The 25,015-nt window shown below is 33.4% G+C and overlaps 1 protein-coding gene across 1 annotated transcript in view; it reads left to right on the forward strand.

The window, feature by feature from the left end:
* POT1 (protection of telomeres 1) overlaps positions 1–25,015 on the forward strand; it is a 106,352-nt gene that overhangs the window by 67,900 nt on the left and 13,437 nt on the right. Inside the window, exons 9-15 of the mRNA XM_044678164.1 lie at positions 1,438–1,728; positions 5,567–5,722; positions 14,128–14,297; positions 15,582–15,667; positions 19,065–19,121; positions 20,724–20,880; positions 23,656–23,861. Coding sequence (XP_044534099.1) covers positions 1,438–1,728; positions 5,567–5,722; positions 14,128–14,297; positions 15,582–15,667; positions 19,065–19,121; positions 20,724–20,880; positions 23,656–23,861 — 1,123 coding nt within the window. The remainder of the gene's footprint in view (positions 1–1,437; positions 1,729–5,566; positions 5,723–14,127; positions 14,298–15,581; positions 15,668–19,064; positions 19,122–20,723; positions 20,881–23,655; positions 23,862–25,015) is intronic.

The raw sequence follows: 25,015 nt of genomic DNA on the forward strand, positions 1-25,015 counted from the left end.
CCTTCCTTCCTTCCTTCCTTCCTTCCCTTCCTTCCCTTCCTTCCCTTCCTTCCTTCCTCTCTCCCTCCCTCCCTCCCTCCCTCCCTCCTTTCCTCCCACAAGGGTTACACTTGGTATAGGTATGCAGAATTTAGTGGATTTTTTTTTCTTTCCCTAGGATTGAAGAAGCATAGTTCTAAATTTCTTTACAGAAGAGCTATATCAATCATAATTATACCAAGTGTATTAATAGTTCTGTTTTTCCCAAAGTTCCTCTAATATTTGTCATTTTCTTTTTTTTATCATCTTTGTCCATGTGATGGGTATGAAGTAGGAACCTCAGAGTTGCTTTACTTTATGTTTCCATTGTTACTTGTCATTACGAAGTATTTTTTCATATGGTTGTTGGTAGTTTGGATATCCTCCTTTGAATACCAAGATAAACTCTTTTCAAAGTGTCAAACATTGCAGGACATCTTAAGGGATTTTTAAAAGATTGTAACAATAGTAAATGTCAGGTTAGCCTTTAGTTACCAGTTTCTCTTGATAATCTAGGACTCAGGAAAATTTACATACTTTGTGTGCCAGATTTACTTTGTGGTTCTGAGAAATACCAAAGTAACTATCGTTGCCTTTCTAAATGATATAGTAATCATACATGTAACACTAACCCCCATCACTTTTATTGGAGTCCTATGGGCTTATCAAAACTCAAGTTGGATATTTGTTTTATTGGTGCTAGGAAACCTAAGGAAAACTAAATATTTCATGGAGATTGCTTATTAGGGTAAATATACTAGAAATTCCTGGTAACCAAGACTAGACAAAAATTACAGAATGTTGGGAACTGAACCATAGTATATCATATGGAAAAGTACCAGCTAGAAGTAGGAAGGATCTACAACTTGAATTATTATATTTGGACTTTAAGAGTGGAAAGACTCATGATTTGGGGGAACTTCTATAGAAGTAAGGATGCAGTTATGCACAGCAGTATATCATATTGTAATTTTTTTTAAGTGCCAAATTTGGACTTAGGAGTGCTGTGTTTTCAAATCTCATCTTTAGCTAGCTGTGTGATTATGGTCAAGGCAATCTCTTTGAGTTTGTTTTCTTATCTTAAAAGTAGGTAACAAAAATTATATAACCTACCTCATAGGGCTAGTGTATAGCTCAAATGAAATCGTGCATGTGTGTCTCTGTATATGTATCTTTTAATTATATCCCTAGCACTTAACACAGTACTTGACACATAGTAGGCACCAAATAAATGTTTATTGGATTGGATTGGAGTTTTCAAAACCTTAAAGTAGTGTATAAACATAAAAGTGTTTTTATTTATTTTATACTTGTTTAAACTATCTAAATTAGAACCTCTTCTCTAAAAGCATATATAGATAAAGATAGATAGTTCTCTGTACAACTTAGCTGTTTTTCTTCTTTCCCCTTTTTTCTCAGATTCAGCAATATAAAAATGAAATTCAAGGGGTTACTACTGTCGGATTTTCATCTCTTACATTTGAGGGGACTTTGGGGACTCCAGTAATTCCTCGTACTTCAAGCAAAATATACACCTTCACAACAGATGACCAGAAAACAGTAGAAGCATTGCGTATTTGGGCAGCTAATCATATTTCTTCCTCAGGGGCTTTAATAAAATTATCTGATATTAAAGCAATGCAGTATTTTGACTTGACTTGTCAACTTGTAGGGAAAGCAGAAGTAGATGGATCTTCAGTTCTTCTAAAGGTAAGTGTCAAAAGTTATAAATAGTAGTGATTATTACTAGTCTGGAATAGGTTCCTAATTTTTCAGAGCTTATTTTGTTCCTGGTGAAATATACTTACTTACTATTTTTATCAGATTTTTAAAGTAACTATAGAAACTTTTAAAAAATCAAACTTTAATTCAGATAAATCCATATAGAATGAATGTGAAACTCTAACCATGATAGTATTAGTCTTGCACTTTTGTGTTAATTGTAAAAATGGTATTATTCATTACTTGAATTAAAGTATATTTTCTAAGCATACTGTGTCCTTAAGGTTTTCTTTTTCTTTTGGTGATCATATTTTCATAGTGCTAGTAAGAGGGAGTAGACCAGCGATGTTACTGATTTACTACCAGATGAGGAAACTTTCTAACTATAAGTCAGCATCTTCTTTGTGATTTATAGTCTCAGAGTTGCCTAGTACAGAGTGAGTCACAAAGCTAGTAAGTGTCAAGGTTGGGACTTAAAAAGCTCTTTTATTCACTATACCACTTTTATCTCTGGTCATTCAGTGACTAGCAATTTTATAATAAAATATTAAAAACTTTATTAATTGATTTTCAGAAATTATCATTTATAACAAAGATTTGTGATGGCTTCATGAACTTTTAAAAGATACTTCATGCCTAAGACTGACTTTTTATAAACTATGATTGGTGGTGTTATGTTGGTATTGTGATGTTATTCTGTTATGTCTTTAATGATTTAGCTAGTAATTTATAAATTTGTTATTTATTGATCCAAAGAAAATGGATTGTTCTTGAGCAAATATTTTGATATCTGTCAGAATTGCAAACAACTAATATGTGCTCTGATTTTTATTTAACAAAAGTTTCCATACTTTAGGAATTTTATACCTGGCCCTTAAATATCATTTTGTTATTTTTTATGTTCTTGATGTGTTTGTCAGTGAAATATTCACCAAAACTATTGGTCCAAGTGAAGGGAGAAAATTCAGCAAATTCATTTTGAGAGAGGTTTGTTAAATATGTATTCCATATAAAACACTAGGAAAGATGAGGTAGCATGGTATAATAGAAAGAGCATTGGATTTGGAGGGAGAGAGTCTAGGGTCAGTCTTTGGCTGTGCCCTCTATTACCTTTGTGACCTTGGACAAGACATCTCATTTCTCTTCACTTCATTTTGCTCATTTTTAAAATGAGAGGATTGGATTAGATTACTTCAAAAGTACCTTCCAGTCTAAATCTATGATTTAACAAATTTTGAATAAGATACAGTCCCTTCCCCTAAAAGTTCTTTATATTTTGGTGTGGGGGTGCATGGGAGGGGGATATATATACTTAAAATATACTTAAAATGTCTTCAGCATTTGAATAAATATAGGCAGCTAGGTGGTACATTGAATAAAGCACTGAGCCTGGGAGACCCAAGTTCATATTTGACATCAGACAAGTGTAATCTTGGACTAGTAACTTAGCTGCTTTGTGCCTCGGTTTCCTCAATTGTAAAATGAAGATCAAAATACTACCTACCTCCTCCCTGGGTTGTTTCAAGGATCAAACAAGTTAATATTTGTAAATCACTCCTCATAATTACCTCACTTATAATAGGAACCTAATAAATGCTGAATGGAAAAGAAAGATACAAATTATGAAAGTCTTTGAATGCCAAACAGAGAATTTTGTCTTTGATCCTCTAGGGGGCAAGGAGTCACTGGAATTAATTGTATGTAGTAGAGTATGTGTGACATGATCTGACCTATACCTTAGGAACATCACTGGAATGGGGAGACACTTGTGGCAGGCAGACCAACTAGCAATATACTAAATTGTATATTTTACCTCAAATACTCCATAAATTAGAGTTTTTGTGGCAAACCAGATGTGGTCTGACCAAGGCAATGCACAGGGGAACTTTTACTCTACTATCTCCCATTCCCATTCTAGATACCTTGTTTTTCTTAATGTACTCAAAAGATCACATTAATTTTCTTGGCTGTTGTCACACCATCGATACCTTCGGGTTTTAGATGTCTAAAATCCATAAGTCTATACTTCTCAGCATAAGATTTTACATTTATTCCAATTAAATTTCACTTTGTTTTTTTTTTTTTTTTTTTTTTTTAAAAACCCTTACCTTCCATCTTAGAATTAGAACTGTGTATTTACGGTGTGTCGGTTCCAAGACAGAAGAGCAGTAAGGCAATGGGGGTTAAGTGACTTGCCAGGGTCACACCACTAGATGTCTGAGTCTAGAGTTGAACCTAGGACCTCTGTTTCTAGGCCTGATAAATTTCACTTTATTAATTTTCACCCAACACTTTAGAAACACAACTATCAAAATAATCTTTATAAAGCACATATTTAGCCATTTACCTCACCTGTTCAAACCTGTTCTTCAGCTTTGCTTTTAACTCTTAAACCATTTCGTTCTAATCCAATTTACCAGCCATGTTTCATATATTTCATTCATTCTAAATTTCAAATTTACCAGGCTACTAGCTATTCCATAAACTCATATTTTGACATACTGCCCCCTATACATGCTCCTTTTCATAAGCTCTCTCCAATGCCTAGATTATACTTATTCCTTTCCCCTATCTCTTAGTATTCTTGGCTTCCTTCAAGTTCAATATAGGCATTATCTTTTTTGAAAAGGAAATCTATTCTAGATATTTCCAGGTGTTAGTATTCTCTCCATCATCAGATTATCTTGCATTTATCTAACTTTTTTTGTATCCCTTTGTAAGGTTAAAATAGGGGTTTTGACAAAATAAGAAAGCAGCTTTTAATAACTGAAGTTTTAATGAGAATAGAGTTGTAAAGTAATATTATCCCTTTAAGCCAGAGAAAAGAAAACTTCTAGCAACTTTTAACAATTAACAATTTAGTTTAATTAAAATACAGATAGTAAAGAATTAGTAAAATGAATATCATAAAGGAGGGAAATATAGGAAAGAGGTAGAAAAAGAAATTTCCTAATACCAAAACTGCCTATAACTACCACTAATAACAACCACCCCACAAAGTTCCAACCCAATCTAGTCCAATCAAAACCAACCCAATCATTGTTTAATCCAACCCCAATTAGGTCTGTCAACAAAGACCAGCCACCTTCCAAAAAGTTCAAGGAAGGGAAAAAAACCTAATAACCCAAACCAAAAAGCCCCAAATACAAAAGGCAAAAGGCCTCTTTAAGGGCTAAAGCCAAAAGCCCTCTCAGTAAGCTCAGGCATGCCTTTATATTCCAGCCACTAAACACCAACCACCAACTAATCACCAATGCACACCACCAGCAACCAACCCCCAATGACCAACTCATACCTAGCAGCCAACTACCCCACAACTGTGAGCCCTAACTGTTAGCAACTGATAGGCTGACCAACACTTGACCCCTTTTATAATTTATTCCTATCTCACTTCCTGTCTTTGGTTCCTCCTTCCTGTCTCTATGGTTTCTACTTCCTGTCACTGTGGGCTGGTTAATCTCTATACATCTCTATGGTAAGAGGACCTTCAGGTCCCCATTAAATTAGATAAAGGAATCAAGAATTCCCTTTTACACCTTTATTATGATGTAAACTCCTTATGCACAGGAATTCCTTCATTTTTGTTTTCATCCCTAGGATTTGACATAGTGCCTAGAACATTGTATATGCCTACTTAAAGCTTGTAGAGTTAAGCCATGATTAATCTCTTTACTAAGACCCCTACTTTTAACCATTGTCAAACTTTTGTGATTCAGAGTTATATTTTAGAAATTTTAATCACCCAGATACTATAGAACTGTAAAATGTCTTTTTAATTTAAACTTTGTGTATAATTTCATTGGACTTTGTTTTTCCCACATTATAGGTATGGGACGGCACAAAACCTCCATTTCCATCCTGGAAGGTCTTATTTGAAGATAGTTCTTTTGAAGGAGATGTGGGTCGTGTTACTCAATTGCAGAATCTCACAATAGACATCCTGGTTTATGATAACCATGTCGCATTCGCCAAATCGCTAAAGGTGAGGTAGAATACAAACAAGCTTAACAAATTAAAAAAATAAATTTTTGTACTATTTATATTGAAAACTTAATTTCAAATCCACAAATGATCATTTGCAGATCTCATTTGTATTTTGTCCATGCCTTAGCATTATTTTGTACCGTGCAATTATTTTAAAGTATTTAGTAAAAAACCAGAATATATGGAGATGCCTTGGAAGAAAAGCTTCTAATTAAATATTTTTTTCATAAATGGGATAAACAAATTGCAAAGTAATTTCTCTAGCATATTTCCTTTAAATGACATAGAAGGTTATTATTTCTTATTCCTTTAAAATCTTTTTGTCTAAAATACTACGTTAACGTTGAGCTTTGTTATTTGGTTTGGTATTATTGTTCACAACTTTATATTTCTCAGTCAAAATTGTTGTTTACTGTTAGGTAGGTAAGGAAAATAGTAAATCATCTGATATTCTCCTAAACAACAAGAATTGCTTTTAAGTTGTCATGAGGCTATGTTTTTGTTTTCATTTTTATAATAGTTTTTTGGAAGTATATTCGTCCACTGTGAAATAAAAATGTTTTATTTGAATTTACTAAAACAAATAAGATATGATTCTATGTGTTTTTAATATATAAATATGTATACTTTTCTATTCAAATAGAAAGAATTGTTAGCTTCTCTAACTATGCTAAACTGATGTGGTAGAAATAAACTAGAGCTAATGATAGGAAGAATAGATCTTCTTTCCCTTTTACTGTTCATGTGTTGTATATGCCAGTGCCAGATCAGATACATTTAGATACAAATTTCAATTTTTGGTGTGCTTGATGACTTTCTCCTGTTCAGTTTTGACTCCTTGTTCATTAGATACAGTTTTCTAAATTTTTTTTAGTGGGGGGAAGATTGTGTCATACATATTACATTAATATCAATGAAAATCAGATTTTATATTTTTCTTACAACAGTTAACATCTTCTAAATTTATTTTATTTCATTCCTTTTACCTCATTCTCTTTAACTTCATTGCCTTTCTGTTTCCTTACTTGTAATTTGAGATTTGACTAGATGATCCTTCTGGTCCTAAAATTTTGGATTATGTTTCTATAACCATATCTCCTTAGCATGCCTCCTCTTCATCTTTTTTATCTTTTTTATATGATCTTTTACATATTTGTATCTAGCTCAACACATAGCAGAGCACTTTGCATGTAGTAAGGATTTAGTAAAGAATGTAGAATGAGAAAATGTGGTATCTTTTTTTCCTGTTCTTTTCCTTCCATTTGTTTCTTCCTGCCTTGCCTTTTGTCTTTTTTTTAAGGTTTAACCACAAGAAAATGACATAAGCAAATAGAATTAGTTTAATGTGTGTCATTTTGTTTCTGTCTTTCCAAAAAGATCCTAATAGTACAATGTTAAATGAAAAAGATTCCTCATATAATCTATTAAGCTTTGTAATTTTACTGAGTACAGAATGATTTCAACATTGAAATGGGGATAGGCTCCATCTTTTTTGCTTTTTGGAGCAAAAAGGTATATATTCTTTTATATATTTAACGATGTCCAAAGTTCTACTAAAACATTAACTTCCTATTTGTATTTAACAAAATTTTTCTTTCTGCCAAAACACTTCAGTATATAGAAATAATGTTAAAATCTTGATTGCAAGGTAGGAAAATAGAATGTTCATTTTTATTGTTCCTAGTTCATTGTCAGTGGGAATGTCTCCAGTTGAGTGTCTCAGGGAATTTCTGTTTGGCAATATGTTGTTTAACATTTTTATCAGTGACTTAGATAAAGGCATAGATAACAAACTTATCAGATTTGTAGATGACAGAATTTGAAGCAGATAGATAGTTCATGACAAATTTAAGATTCAAAAGGTCCTTGATAGTCTAGAATACCTCTTTCATAAAGTGGAGAAAATAATGTTAGTGGTTGTACTAGAAAAGATCTGAGTGGACTACATATTTATCTCCTAATGCAAATTAACAGTGTGATATGGTAGTCAAAAGAGCTAATGCAGTTTGGGACTCCATCAAAGAAGGTATAGTTTCGAAGACTTAAGAGGCAACATTCCTTCTATTCTCTATTCTGGTCATATAACATATCAGACATTGTGTTCAGTTTGATGAGCCACAATATAGAAATGGTATTAATAAACTGAAGAGTATCCAGAGGATGACAACCAGAATGGCGACGGATCATTTGAAGGAACTGGAAGAGAGAAAACTCAGGGTGTATATGAGAGCATCACTAGTCTTGCACTTTGAGTTATTATTAATAACTTAATAGTGTTAATGACACAAAGAGAAGTGCTGCTCTGACATGAATACAGCTTCTTATAAATGAAAATTCTGGATAAAGACTGATATTGGAGGTGATATTTTGTGCAAAACAATTTAATGACTCGTACAAAGGTGTCTCAGAGTGAGAATGAGAATGACAGGGCAAACTGATGCAAGATTTTACAGTGCTTGGGAAAATGGCACAGACTTAGTATGAAATTAAATTTTTTTTTGTTTCATGTATTTTTCTGTCTTTATTTTTTTTCTATTGCCAGTCACTATACCTGAATTCCTGTTTGTTCATTTCAAGTAAAAAAGGCCTTAGTATTTTGGCCATACATCAAATTGCATCTTACCACCTGGTCAGTGAATTGTCCATTCACAGAATATTTTATATAATCTTTTGGTCTTTGACTTTTTTCTCAACAGTTTACCTCATTAATAAATGTTTAAGGTTTGCTAATTTGTATCTAAATTTGGGGTGGCACATAGGGGTTTTACTTCCAGGTCTAATGTTTTTATAGTACCTTCAATACTATCTCGATGTTGTTCTAATTAATGTGTTTTTTTTCTGTAGTTATATTAGCATTATATATGTGTAAACATATTGTATATCATTTCAATATTATACCTTAGGCATTTTCTACTGTGGAAGTTAGGTATTTGGTTTGATTGTAAAGTATAATAATTTATATAGTAATAGTTTGCATTAGCATTGCACTTATTGCTTTAAAAGTGTCTAGATGTCATTATTATCTTAAATAATGGAGTATATTATTTTATAGTAATTCTTAGAATTATTTCATTGTATCTGAGATTTCAACTACATAACTCATATCTTGCCACAAATCAACAGAGGTGCAGCTGTATAACCTTTGAAAATTTTTGTTTAAGTGGGAAGGTAAGGATATATATAAATATTTTAAACCCTTACCTTCTGTCTTGGAATCATTACTGTGTATTGGTTCTACGGCAGAAGAGTGGTAAGGGCTAGGCAATGGGGCTTAAGTGACTTGTCCAGGGTCACACAACTAGGAAGTGTCTGAGGTCAGATTTGGACCCAGGACCTCCTGAGATATTATTTTTTAGTTGTGATACTTTCTCTCCCTCTACCCCATACCCTGATAATAGAGTTCAGAATTTTTCCATATCTTTATTGTCTTCCCTTTTTTTGATACTTTGTGAATTGATCCCTCAAATAAATTGTACTTATTCCAAGATAAGACATTCTCTGGTATGTATGTGTATATATGATACATTAAGATATACTTTGTCCATATCAACCTTGTAAGGTATAGAGTACAAGTATTCTCATTTTACAGAAAATGAAACTGAAATCCAAAGCAGTTAATTAAATTTATAGGAAAATAGGCCAGTTTTTGACCCATTTTATAGGAGAAAAAACTGAGGCTCAGGGAAATCAAGTCATTTACCTGCTGAAGATACACAAGGAGCATCAGAGACAGGCCTTTGAATCTAAATCTTGTAATCTTTCCACTATATCACTAGCAGGTACCAGATTGATAATTTGAATTTAAATAATTTCTGACTCTAATTTCAATATTATTTCTGCCTCTACTATTTGAAAACTTACTATTCTAGGCTTTTGATAAATGTGGCTTTATCAGTTTGATGGTTTTTCATTCTTCCTCTCCCATGTTTATGGAATTATTCTTTAGTAAGGCTGTTTTATAGTTCTGTGGGGGACAAAAAATTCAACATCACCTTATAATTGATCTCATGAACTGCTTCCAAATTAGCTTGGTATCTGGAGAACTGGGACAATGTTTGCCCCTATTGTCTCCTGACTTAGTTTTTTTTTCTTCTTTTTTTCCATATTAGTTGAACTTTCTGAACTTGAACTCCAATGTCATATACTTCTAGAATCAACGGGTACCTTCATAACATAATCATGTATCAGAATAACACTTTAATGTTAGTTATTTGTTTTTAAAAGAATTCTTTTCTCTTTAAGAAGTATTTACTAGAATTTTAGATACAAAAAGACATTACAAATCACCCTATCTAACCCGCGATGATTTATTAAAATTTATTTTCTTTTAACTGATGAATATACCTGTTGTATAAAGTGAGGTACAATTAGTCAAATACCCCATCGTATGGGTATATAAAATCTTTGTATTCTCTGACATTTTTCCATATATTGTATTTTATTTTGCTATTGCTAAAAGATATTTAACTTATTTTGCCAGAATTTTTGTTTTCATTTAGATTACACATCTAAAAGACAGTAGAGGAAGATGCTATTTAAATTTTATGCAGATTTTTGGTGAATAAATTAGAAACATTGTACATTTCTTTAATGCTTTTTGAAAATAAAAACTCATGATTTTTTCTGATTCATTTTTCTTAAATATTTCCTATCTACTATTTTTTTCTGATAGTGTTTCTCCATTTAAAATTTAAAATATTTGGAATCTTCTCACTATACTAATTTGCTGTTTTACTTACTCTATTATAGTGTTACATATGTTGTTTTACTAGGCCTTTTTTTAAAAATTTGAATTAAAAATGCAATACTGCCACCAGAAGGAATTTATGAATATGACAACTTGTTATTCCTACTACACGACTTATATTGTGATGTCATTGTGAAAAATCTTAATGTATCTTTGCTAGTGATGATTCTTAGTTACTCTGTTTACTGAATATTTTAAATTGAGTGTAATTGAAGTGAAAGGCAGTGTGGTCTGAAGTTGGCAAAATGTGGGTTTAGTTTCTACCTTTGCCATATTGTAGGTGTTGTGACCACAGGCAGTCACCTCCCCTTCTCTTTTTCTAAGTCAATAAATTACATTTTGCATTTGATCTTAACCAAAAGGCTGAGAAGTGATTGAGTTTGAATTTGAATAGGTGGAAAGAGCCTCTACAAATCAAAGTCTCCAACCTGATGAAATCATAGATCCAAACAAACAAACAAAAGAACCAAACAAACAGTATGAAAATTCCATTTGAAATAGAGATTAAAAATACTTCATGGTTTCTATGAGAAGTATCAGAGTTTAGTTAATAGATTGCAGGTCTCAAAGCCAGGAAGACCTTACCTCTGAGATATATAGGATAAATGACCTGAGGAAAGTATCTTAACTTCTTAGCTTTCTAGGCAGCTTTGTAGGATTTTCTTAAGTACAGAAAATGTGTTCACTGGCCTTGGTAGAGGGAATTTTAAAAATGTTATTTGTGTTATTTTTGAGGAAGCAATGAGATGCAGAAATTAAAAAACAAAACAAAACATTAGATTTGGAGTCTGAGGACCTTGTTTTTTGAATCTTGGTTCTGTTACCCATGTGATCTTGAGCAAATCACTTAACTTCTTGTGGCCTTTGTTTTATCATGTGTAAAATAAGGATCTTGGAAATGACTACAAATAGTAGTCAACTAAATACATATAATTTTTAAAGCCTTTGTAGTAAATAAGCTTTCTAAAAGAGTAGAAAAAGCAGGCTAAGTAAGTGGAGAAACTTAAGTAATACTCATTAAGAAAATGAAAATTGAATGGTGAATGAATGAACAAATCATTTATTCTGCTCTTGTTATGTACAAAAAACTGTATTAAACACTAGGATACAAATAGAAAAGGAAGATGGCCTCTGCTTTTAAGGATCTCACATTCTAATGGATATGGAATGTTTTAGCTATAAGTCAGATGGGGAGGTTCCATGGTAATCTCTTTGACCAGCTTTCTAGGTAATTTTCAAAAATTTTATATATCTTATATTTTCTCTATTTTCAGTTTTTTGAGTTTGTTCTAATAATTCTTATTGTCGAATAAAGACATTCATAGTTTTCAAAGAAATGTGTTCCATGGATAATGTTTACTGCTTTCTAGTCTAAGCTATTTATTCTTCCTTTTTAGAAGTCATTTTCCTCTCTTCTAGGTATTTATGTAATCTTATGGAAAATCTATTTTTTAAATTTCTTCTTGAAATTGTTATTGAGTTACTTTATTCTTTTGGAGCCTTCTCAAGATATACAATGATTTCTGATTTTTTTTCTTTTATTCCTAGTTCTAGCTCTAGTTCCTGAATTAGGGGCTTTTTTCCCAGGGCCAAGCTATATACCCTCTAAAGTATTTTTGGGTGGAGTAGTTTGCCCTGTTTGGTTCCTCTGGGTTCCCGTGTCGACTTTCACTTCTCAGAATTAGGCTCCCCTGTGTCTTTGAGTCTTAATGTGCCAAATCTTCAGAGCTCTCTCTGGCATATCAGGATAATGTTCTAGGGACCTCGGAGCACTTGGACACCTCTGCTGTCTTAGCGTTAGTGTTGTTATGCTTGCATTTGTCCCTGCAGCTTTCCTTAACTTCAAAGTTCTTTACCCTGGGACCTTCTGACTTTCCTATGACTTTAGGAGAGCTATATTGCGTGTGCTTATTAGCTTAGGGAGGAGCTCTTGAGCCTTTAGATAGAGTTTTAAAGACTTTTCTTATTGTCTGTGGCCTTCTGGCTAACTTTTCATGTAGTCCTGGTATGGAAGAAATCACGTGCTTTGATTTCTCATTGGAGTGTTTGATCATTATTCATGTAGTGCAAACCTCTCTGTATTGCTGGAGTAAGTAGGCGAAAGCTGGATGGTCAGCTTCTACTCAGGCAGCCATTTTGTCTGAAAATCTGATCATGCAAAAAAAAGAGAGAGAGAGAGAGAGAGAGACTGATATAACTGCAGTTACAGTGAGCAGAATAGCTAAATCAGTTACATAAATGTCAACCATTGTACATATTAGTTTCATCTGTGACCTTTTAAGTTCTCAAGAGCCTTCAGAACCTAATGTTGGGATATAAAATAAATTACCTACTAGTTTTCCAACCCATTCATTGACTGAAGAGATGCAGGTCAAGGATTTTAAAATTTGAGAATTAATAGTTTTCTAAATATAATTTGAGAATAGTCAGATTCCTTCTATATGACCGAGTACTAATTTTGGGAAGATCTAGTATGCTGAGAAGGTATTACATCTAGAATTATATTCTTTATTCCCCCTTCCTCCCCTGCCCCCGCTTAGCTTTTATTGGCACATGAAAATGCTTTCAAAGACAATGTTTCAAATTAGCTTCAAACTTGGCAAGATTTCTTAATGAAAGGGCTAAAGAAGATGATAATCAAATTAGTTAAAATGCCTCCATTTAGGAAATGCAAAGTAAAAGAAAAATGATATGATTAAAGTTCTGAGTTTATTAGGGGGAGAACTTCTTCAGAGTTAGCTCTTTATCCTTTTTTATCATTTAAAAATATATAACATCTCAATTATATGCTTATGGTTTGTTTTAAGTATATAATAAAAAATAATAAATGCTTATCTAAGAGAAATAAATTCTCACGTTAAATATGTCCAGAAATCTGTCTCATTCTTTGTCTCTCCCCATCTCAAGAAGGCAGTTAATATGATATAGATTGTACATATTATAGAATACATATTTCCTTTTCATCATGTTGTAAAACAGGACAGATATTGCTTTCACTAGAAAAAATATAGAGGAAAAAAAGTAAAGAGTGGCATGCTTCAGTATGAATTCTGTCTGTTCCTTCTATGGCAGGGGATATACTTTTTAATCATGAATGCCGTGTGGTTGTCCTGTGTCTTTGCCTTATTGATAATAGTTGTCATTCACAATTGGTCTTCATCTATTATTGTTGTTACTGTGTACAATGTTCTGATTCTGTTCACTACATATGAGTCTTTCCAGGTTTTTTGTGATCATCTTGTTTGTCTTTTCTTATGGCACAATAGTTAGTATTCCATTACAATCATACCAGAACTTGTTCAGCTATTCCCCAGTTGATGGTCATTCCTTCAGTTTCCAGAATTTTGTCATCACAAAAAGAACTGCTATAAATATTTTAGAATGTATAATTTATTTTCCTTTTTCCTTGCTCACTTTACAAAGTAAACCTAATAGTGGTATTACAGAGTGAAAACATATACAGAGTTTTACAACACTTTCAGTCTAATTTCAGATGGCTCTCCAAAATGGTTAGATCAGTTCAGGGTTGTTCTACCAACACTTGTGTCTATTTTCCACATTTCCTCCAACATTTGTCATTTTGCACTTTTATTAGTTTAGCACAAAAGATTTTTTAAGGCAATAGTTTTATGCTTAAAATATAACTTTAACTTTAGGTTGGAAGCTTTCTAAGGATTTATAGTCTACACACAAAAATTCAGACAGTTACTCCTAAGAAGCAGCCAAATATTCCACATTTAGAATTTCATCTTCACGGAGGTACCTGCTATGGTCGAGGAATCAAGGTTTTGCCAGAAAATAACTGTGATGTGGAAGAACTGAAAAGGTAAGAATACTAAATATTTGCTTAGGCACTGGAATATAAAATCAATGCTCATGTGATGGCTATCTTCCCCCTCCTTTTTGGGAGTGGGCTGTCAGAATAGATTAGAATCTGTGTTTTTCAGAATAACTATCCTTTCCACGTGACATAATTCTTTTGTATAGTAGGGGGCTATGTATAATAGTTGACTATGTATATAAAAGTGCTCATTTTAGTTGATGTTACTCAGAATTAAGTAAATGAAAAAAAAAAGAATTATTTAAAAAAAATAAATCTTAGTGCCATTTTTTCTTAATGGTTTTAAGATGTCAGAACCACCATTTTCTCTCCTATAGTTAAGATGAATGAGTGCATGAAAAAAGTTATTTAGCTTAAGGTATTTTGCTGAATATAGGTCTTTATCTCTTAGAACTTACCTTCTAATAGGGAAAAATACCAATAGGGGAATAGGCCAGGAAAGAATATTTTAGTTTGGAAATTCACAGGAATGGTGAGTGGAACAATATGACAGTTGATTGAAATAATCTTTGGAAAAGATAGCCCTCAGAGCTAGAAGTAGAAAGCAGATGAGCTGGCTGCCACTGGAGCAATAGAGGGAAGTTGTAGAGAATGTATGCAGTTCAGTCCTGAGAAGCAGCAGCATATTATTTTGCTTTTTGAGGTTAAAATAAGATCTAGATCTAGAGCAGGAAGGAACCTGAGAGGATATTTAGTCTCACCTCCTCATTTTGTGGAAGATAATTTCTAAATTTCTAAATAAGAAAACTTAGAGTTGAGAGAGGGTGATTTAAGTACTTGTGACAGTAATGCCAGATATAATCAGCAGAAACAAGATTTGAATTCAGGACCTCTGACTTCAGGCCAATGTTCTTCCTATTTTATGCAATGAAGATTTGCTTTATATTTGTTGATCAGAGCACCATCTAGGACTAGACCACCGGATCATCATTTAGCCTACTGTATTTTTTTTTTAAACCCTTGTACTTCGGTGTATTGTCTCATAGGTGGAAGATTGGTAAGGGTGGGCAATGGGGGTCAAGTGACTTGCCCAGGGTCACACAGCTGGGAAGTGGCTGAGGCCGGGTTTGAACCTAGGACCTCCTGTCTCTAGGCCTGACTCTCACTCCACTGAGCTACCCAGCTGCCCCCAGGCCTACTGTATTTTGTATCTGCTGATTGTATATTTCTGAAGGACCTGGGCAGTTCTCATTTGGATATGGTAATTTTTTTTGTAATATATAACATAGGTGGTTGAATTTTGAAAATATTCTATTCTTTGTATTATAGGTTTTTAGATTCTGTGGATCTAGATGAGTATCAGCTTTCGAAGAATATCTGTGATTTGGAATTTGGCCTCTCAAACAGTTTTTCCTGTAAGATAAGAAGTCTTTTAAAAATGCTATGTTTTTGTTACATACATGTTCCAAAAGTACATTGCACATTTTTGATGTGTCACATGAAAATACTTAATAGTACTAATGAAGATGAAAAGAATAAGTTACTTTTTGTGAAAAAGTTTTAACTCATAACGTTTAAATTTTTAATTTTTTGAAAGCATTTTCCACTCTAATTATTTACCTAAAACTTTGTGTAGTTTAGTACTCTTGTTAAAATAAAAAAAGAATGCAACCTACATGATCTAGATAAGGGTAACAAGATGTGAGAAAAATTATTGTCTTGAGCTCAGTTGATTTTATCTCTTTCTTTGAATAACATCAAGTCTTAGGTGAGCCTGGCTGCTCTCTGTTAACTACCAAAGATATAAGATTACCATCTAGTGGTGAAACAAGCATACTGTAGGTACAATACAGCACAAATAGTGACTTGCTAGTGTACAATAATGCAATACTGAATAAACCTTGGCTATACCACAGAAAGAACATAAAAATATAAATACTTTATCTCCCTGGTATGGTAATAGCACCGTTTTTCCACCTTACTAGTACACTCTTCTGCCTGCCCAATTTTTGGGGGCAAATTATTTCCACCTTATTTTATACTCTAGCAAAGATCCAGAAGCTCTTTATAGTAGAACTTTTAAAACTAATGTCCATTTTTTTTTGTTATTTTTGATCTTACAAAAAAACACATTTTATTCATCTTTTAGTTCTTCCAAAGTTGAAAATATCAAGTCCTACTGCTAAGGAGAAAAAACAAATAAAACAGAAAGTTCCCCTCTCTCTCCTAAAGTCACAGGACACAGAGTAATCTGTTCTGGGATGGGTGAGTGCAGAGGACTAGGAGGGGAGATGGCAAGCAAAAACCCCTCCCAAATACTTAAAAACAAAAAAAACTGTTCAACAGAAACTGTGATAAATACAGGACAGTGCAAAACAAGTAAAAATGAAGAACAGTGATCAGTGGCTGTGTTGTCTTTCTTTCCTTCCTTTCCCTGATAGGATCTTTTAGGATTCTGATTAACTTTTCTTATCCAGAATTATTGTTGCTTCAAAACAACCCTCTTAATTTCATTAGGAATTGAATGAGGCACAACTATTACTTCTTAAATGAGAAGTTGGTACAGAAAAAATGGTATTTTTCTCTTGCCCATCCTGTCATTTATGAATCAATGGAAAAAGTGTGATAAGCAAGAAAGCACAGCTTGTCTCATCTTTGGAGACAGTAGAACTTTGCATGAGTTGAGAAAGGAGACCGACAATTTTTGATTGAATTTGCTGCATGGAGCCTATGGATGATGACAGCCTTGAGAAACTGCTGATCACCCTCAAAAAGAACCTTTTCTGAGTACTGCAAGAACTGGGTGGGGTGGGGGGAGGGAAGGGAAGAGAAGGTTATGGCAATAGGCTGGGACAGGAGAGACTGAGCAATGCCCTATGTACCACTCTATAAAAAGGATACCTTTGAGCTTCCACAGAATTCAAGTGGCTCAGAACCCAAGCCCCTTAGAAATGGGTTACATATAGGTATCATAATCGGAAGCCAAAGTCTTCCTGGCAGAGGACGACAGATAAAAAGAGAGGAAGGAAACTATATTAATAGCTGATGCCTCTGGCCTTCAAGAATACTTCTTCCCATGACATCTGTGTGGGGCCATTGGTGAACGTCGTTTTTCTTGGTTTCTAGCTGCTTAGATTTTCCATGACCATATTGATGGTCTTTTACCCTGCTCTTCCGTTTCATTTAGGTTAGCATCTACATAAGAATAAAAAGACAGGGTAGCTTACAATCATTTTTGAAATGAATAATACCTTTTTTTCTATCTACTTTTTAATATAATTCTAGAATAGACCAGGAAGAAATTTTAGAATTCATCTAATCCACCCATGTCATTTTATATTATAGATGAGTTAAAGTGAAGCTTAGAGAGATTTGGAAACTTGTTTAGTCACATACCATGTTTTAGATCCAGGAGCAAAAATAGGAAATTCAGAAGGAAAATTTTCTGAACTAAAATTTCACCTTTTCCAAATTCCAAAAAATGAATTTACTAATGGGATTATAAATAGCATAATCAATCACAAACCATTTTAAAATCTGCTTACTATATGTCAGGCCCTGTGCCAGTTGCTGGGTATATAGATAAAAATGAAAAAGATCTTGCCCTCAGGAAGTTTACAGTGTATCATAAAATAGTATTTTGCTTAAATAAACCAATGGAAAAAGTAAAATTTATACTAATTACATAGAAATACACTCAAAATAAAAATTGCCACTTTTTAGGGAAGAGGGTTAAAAATTCGACCAATCTAGCCAGGAGTGTCTCCAGGGGCACACTGGTAAATGTTTAACAGACCAGCTCTCTTGGAAAAGATGTACACACAACAGATTTTTATGTTCAGCTTGTATCAACATTTTCTCCGTTACTTCTTAAGGTTGACAGTCAACAAAACAATTAATCATGTCTTGTTTTTTTAGCATTAGCTCATCTCCAAAGTTTAAATGTTCTTACTGAAAATTTAACAATCAGCTCCTAGTCAGTATGATCTTGTTCCAGCCCACCCCTAATTATCTCCCCACATACATCAGAGGATTATACTAAAGCAACATAAATGCTCTATAAGGAAGAATTCATTCAATATTTTTAAGTATATGAGTTTATAAGCTCTGAGCATAGTTGTGAATTCCTGTTACCCCAGCTATGTGGAAGACTAATCTGCAGTGGGCTTCATAGATTGAATATCCACATTAAGTTCTATATCAGTATGGTTAAGCCCCTCCCTGGGAACAGGGGTTGCCTCAAGGAGGGATGAACCAGCCCAAGTCAGAAAGAAAGAAGTTCAAGGCTTTTATGCAGATCATGAGTAGACTCTTTCCCTATAGTAGCCCTTGCTTTTTTAGTATAATTGAGATTGAGAGATTCACTCCATCTTTAATTTTTTTAAAGGCATAGAAGGGCCTTTTATTGTGATATATTTTACTTTTTTGTTCTAGAGGAAAGAGATATTATTTTGAGGAGCAGAAGGAAAGATTCATTGGGAAGTGACAGCTATGTAAGAAAAGAACATTAATAAAATATTTTTAAGGGGCAGAAAGTTTGTAAGTTGAAATCAGAAATACCATCAGAATATTAATGTTTTTTTTTTCCTCTTCTCAAAAGTGAAGTTTTTCTTTTAGGAATAATTTTGAAATTCATAGTTTCTTTTGTTGTACTTGCTACCTTGATAAAATGAACACACTATTTTAAAATATTTTTAAGTCATACCATTAATGAGATTTTGACTTTATCTACACCTGCCTTTCCTTCCTTCAGATATGTATTTAAAAAAACACCACACAAACGTTTTGGTAATATTTTTTTTTTTCATGTAGCCCAAGATTTTGTATCACCATGTGATCTAGAAAGATGTCAACAGCTGTCTGCCACAGGTATGATGACATAGCCATCCCCTAATATTATTTTTGTAATAAAGAAAATACCTAAATGTTTCTTTAAAGCATTTACTGGCTAATCTATTCAACTTAAAGAATGATGTTAGATTTTCTATGAGGGTAGAACATGGCCATATTTAATTCTTTTCCTTTCATCTTGTTATATTATTCTCTATCAGGTAAATTGAACTTCTAAAGATATTTATTTTGAAATTTAACACAGTTTTTAATACTATATTGAAAAGGTGCCTACTATGCCTTTAATACTGAGCACTGCCCTGAGAAGAGTTGAAGGATGCCATAATTCAGAATTTAATAAGTTAACACATACTACATATTAACTTTAATAAAAATTGTGATCATCTAATTATATAACTTGAATAACTTAAATAATGATCATGCTTTATGTTTTGGTACTCTCTTGACTTATAGTGGTTCAAGAGGAAACATTCTTAAAATGTTCTAAGTTTTTTGCTGTTGACTTGATCTGTATAAAACTATATTATGACCATTCCCCAAGGCTGTAATAAGCTCTTACCATTAAGCTGATCATCTTTTCTAATGGTTATTTTAAAAAATCATCTCTCTAAAACTATTAGCTTTTAAATCTTCCTAAATGGAGTCAGTCTTTGTTAGAATAAAGCTGAGTGCTAAGGAAAAGGGCCCAAAGAGAGATAAGAAAGAGAAAAGGTCTTAGAGGCCCATAGAACTTTGTACTACAGTCAAACACTGTTGGACACTTTGCTTAGGGTAGATAGAAAAAGTTGCTTCTAGATAACTTGGCAGACTAGAGCTATCCTTGCCTAATTTCAAGAATTGCCCAGTATTATTCAAGCTTCCTTTCCTAGATAAGCCAAAATGTTTTTACCAACCACTTTCCAATTAAGCCTCCCTTATTTTCCTCCCAGTATGGTTCTTGAAGCAATAGTATAGAATAACTGTAATGGTAGAACATGAACAAAAGGATTTGGGTTTTGAAGCAATCTTAAACATTCAAATTGCTTGTCTTAGTAATGAGGAGGAGACTTGAAGTCATATAGGAAAACAATGAGAAAGCCAGTTTAGGAGACTTCTAAGTTTTAATAGTAGTATAGTAAAACTTTACCAATAGGACTAATGAGCTATATAATCTGTCTTAATTAGAGGTGTTTGAATGATAATCTACTTTAGAAGAACTACCTTGTATTAATTTCAAGTACATATGGTAATTGGAACTGTACTAGCAGAATGCTTCCTAGTATAGATATCTTAAATTATCTGCTTTAATGTTTTTATTAAAGTAGCTTTGAATTATTCTTAGAGGAGAAATTTTAATTGGTGTATCAGTTATGTCTAAAAAGATGTCCTAAAGTACATCAAAAACAGGCTATCTTGAAAATAGTAAGCATTCCCATAGCAATCTTATTACATAGAACTCCTAGAAAATCCTTTCTTTGTAGATAATGTAAGATTCATTTCTGCCAGCACTTTTCCCAGATTGTTAAAATTCTGAATTAAAGTCATCTAAATTAATTATACTTCATCACATGTATTTAGTTTGGAGGAATCCATGGAATGTTGTATGGAATACTGTATTCATCCAAAAACATTTCTTTATAGTACTTACAGATCACCAGTACTTGGAGACAACTCCACTGAGTACCATTTTGAAACGTGAAGCCCCTCAGCAGTATCGCATTAGAGCAAAATTGAGGAACTATGAACCTCAGAAACTCTATCAGTCTGTTAAACTACATTGTCCTCAGTGCCATTCACTGTAAGTGTTTTACCTAATTGAAAAGAAACTGCTCAAATAGATAATTTAATTCATATTATTTCTGTATTTTGCAGTATATTATTGTCTAAAGTCTTAGAATGATTAAGTAAATAGTTTTAAGGTTATTGTGTTGTACTTTGAGGCTGTAATCTACTTTATACCTTTCTGATTAATTTCAATAAGAATATTCACTATTGTCTAATTTCTGTTGATTCATTCTGGTAAAACTGTAAAAACATGTGAAGAATCATTGTTTAACAATTCAGCATCCCTATTTTTCTAAATTCTCAAAGGGATTCATTCATTTGCCCTTTTCTTTTGAGGGATAAAAGGAATATTCTCAGCATTAGAAATAATTAACTAGAGGAGCTAATTGACTTAGTGGGTAGGTCACTGGGCCTAGAATGAGGAAGACCTGGGTTCAAATCTAAATTCATAGACTCAATAGCTGTGTGACCCTGGACAAGTCACTTAACCTCTTTTCCCCTCAGTTTCTTCAACATTAAAATGGGGATGATAGTATCTAGCTCCCAGAGGTGTTTTATACTGTCTGACCCATAGTTGGCACCTAATCTTTCCTTATCTCCCTTTCCCATGTTTTAAGAAATGGAATATTCTGGTTGGTTAATTAGAATTTCTAGCTAATTTTTAACTTCTTGGAAGTCTTTCCAAAATCTTTACTATCCTGTTTTATTAAAAAAAAAATTAAATTCCAAGATGGAATGAAGGAGCAGGAAGTAGGGCTTGTGCTCTGAGAGAGACTCCATTAGTGGTTGGCACAAACTGTTGCTAGCTCTGGGAGATCTCAGAGTTAAGGACACCCTGCATCCAGATTCCCTGGGATCCTGAGTGGTGGTGGCTTTCAGCAAGTGGACAAGACCTGCAGAGCTGCACCAAGTGGAGGAGGGGTTTGGGATCTGGTGGACAGCATCTCAAGCTCACTCTCTCTACTTGAGTACCTTGGACCACCTTAACTCTTGGCATCCTTTGTCATCCTTGGATAACTGTAAGCCCCAAAGCCACCCTCAGGCCCTTTAACTGTGCTGGTCAAACCTGGCTACAACCAGGTTTGAAGCAACCTTCCCAGTGACTCCAGAACTGCTCCTTTGAGCCCTGCCTGGCCTAGATCAATTAGAATTAGAGTAGACAAGTCCTCCCCTTGCCCCTGTGATTTGCCCTTTAGGTTTTTAAGTGCAGAATCCCCTATCCCATCTTTGTTTAGTTAATCATAATTAAACTGATAAAAACCTTTACCTTGCCTGTTGGTTCCAAAGACCCTGGCCTAGGGTGAGCAGGGTGACAGTTGGAGCCAACTGCCATTCTTGATTCTTGGTCTCCCTATCCTGGCTGGTCCTGTCTCTCCTTCAACCCAGTGTGTGTACCCACAACCATTTAGGTTATATTTTAACATCCCTGGTGCCCCATCTTTTTACAGTTTGGCACCCCAGATGGGGCTCGAACCCACAATCCCAAGTAGTGATAGTGTGCTTGAGATGCTGTCCACCAGATCCCAAACCCCTCCTCCACTTGGTGCAGCTCTGCAGGTCTTGTCCACTTGCTGAAAGCCACCACCACTCAGGATCCCAGGGAATCAGGATGCAGTGTTTCCTTAACTCTGAGATCTCCCAGGGCTAGCAACAGTTTGTGCCAGCCACTAATGGAGTCTCTCTCAGAGGACAATCCCTACTTCCTGCTCCTTCATTCCATCTTGGAATGCTCCAGCCCTTCCTGCTAGGTCCATATAAACTATATGTAACTAATACTAAATAATCTTCCTCACAAGAGTTAGGACTTAAGATGGTCCTGTTTTATAAGAATTATGATAGGTAGCAAATCACAAATCAGGATTTCAGAGATTTTTGGAGTTTATATGTATTAAGTATGCGTTTCATTATAATATTTACACTAGAGTTCATGGTGAATACATGCTTTCTAATTGTCATATTACCCATTTATTACAGTAGTTATGTTTGGAGGAATATAAATATCACATATAGTATCTATACAGTGCCTTGCAAACCTTTTGGAGTTGATAGCCTGATTTTCTGAGCATTTTTCCCATTTCTTATTAAATTAACTAAAATTACTTATGTTTTAGTGTGACAAGCCACTGATGAAGGAAATTTACAAAGCTTTGACTTGTACTAATTGGGGCCTCTTAACCTGCTGTCCATGAACTTGATTTTTAAAAAATATTTTCATAATTCATTTTGTCATAGTGATTCCTTTGTAATCATCTGTGTTTTTAATGCATCTAAAAATGTGATTTCTCAGAATTCCATAGATGTAACTGTAATGCCACAGAAGTCCATGATACAAAAAAAAATACCAATATCTCCTCTCTTTCATTGATTTCCAAACTTTTTGGAATTTCAGCTAACGTCATTGTTTGAATTTTGTGATAACAGCCATACTGCATCTAAAAGTGCTGAATAACAGCTAATACCTGTTTTTAGGAAATAAGTTTTTTCTAAGATTTTTTTAACGTTTCTAAAGATTATTTTAGATTTTTGCTGTTTTAAATTCAGAATTTCTGAAGTATGTAAAATTATGTTTTGAACATACTTATCAACTACCATTCATTTTTTAACATTGCCAAATGTTTTATAGTGTACAAGAATTACTTAATGTTCAAATACAATTTTCTTCATGATAAAAAACTTTGTGAGTATAGCTGTGTTCAACTGATAATAGTTTGTTAATTTTCACTGTTTTAATTTTCCAAACTGTTTTATAAATCATTTGCTTATATTATATATTTTTAAATGATTTTAGACAAGAAGTCCCACATGAAAATGACACTGAGTTAGTTTTGGAAGAGTTTGCAACAGAACATCCAGACCCTAAACTACAAAATACATCATTATATAATTCAGAAGTGTGGACTACCCAAAACCAGCAAGAACGAAAAATAGTTATTCATTTTGTAAAAAATGATGGAATTCTTCAAGCCGCAGAAGATACTTTGATTTTGATAGAAGGTATGCAATTTTTAATTGCTTTTTTAAAGACTCTTGACCACCAGATTTCCTCTTGTATTTTCCTCTCATAAATTTTCTATAAATTAGTTTCACATAAAACTTAATGGTATCTCAAAGTATTTTTTAGCCAAATACCAAAGGTATTTATATTTAAATCTAAATTTAGGCCTACTTTTGAAGTAATACCTAATGGTTTACTTGGTTTTGTCTAAGAAAAATCATTAGATGTAATGTAAAAACTGAGAGCTTGTATAAGATGGCTTGGTTTACAACTAGCAGCTATTAACTTGGCCTCTAGAGGTCACTGTTGTTTTACAAATTGGAGTAATCTGTCTAGGTTTCAGAATGGGCAAGGAATGGCTTTGGAAGAATTAAGTTTAACAAGAGTGAATACCAAGTCGATTTTTTCAGGTTTTTTTTTTCCAATACAAGTCAATTGAACATTTTAAAACTTTTTTTGTTGTTATTATTTAAAGGATTTTTTTCCCTTATTAACTCCCATATAATTAAAGGAAACATCTTTAATATGCAAACCAAAATTTTGGTCACCAAATAATAGCACTAATAACAGTATTTACATGGCACTTTAAAATTTGCAAAGAGTTTCACGTATATCATCTTATTTAATTCTTACAATCATGTGAGCAAGGTTTATTTCTATTTTATTTATTATTATAATTTCTGTTTTATACATGGAGAAACTAAAATCCCAAATTGTAATCATATCCATATAAGGAACTTCTAGAGTGGAAACTACTTCCGTCAGTGCAGATCAGCAATTCATTTGTAACTTAATGTATTTGTGAATTATTTAGCATGGTAGTATCTCTGCAGCTACATATTAACTTAGAAAAATCACAAATTAGTTTATTTATGCCGTTACATTTTTATTTTATTTTGTTAAGCATTTGCCAATTATATTTTAATCTGCTTTAGCCATTCTTGGGAATTTTGCAGGCCTTTAATTTGGACACTAGGTTACTAATTGGCCAAATGCTCAGGGTCATAACAGCTAGTGTGTTTCTGAAGTAAAACATAAAACCATTATCTTCCTTACTCCGAGGTCAACTCTATCTACTATGCTAAGATGCCTTTCATCTTTATTATAATGAACTGTAGTCTTTTCTTCCTAATCCCAGAAGCTTAGAAGCTCC

Source organism: Gracilinanus agilis, chromosome 5, assembly GCF_016433145.1.
Source record: "Gracilinanus agilis isolate LMUSP501 chromosome 5, AgileGrace, whole genome shotgun sequence".
Lineage (NCBI taxonomy): Eukaryota > Metazoa > Chordata > Mammalia > Didelphimorphia > Didelphidae > Gracilinanus > Gracilinanus agilis.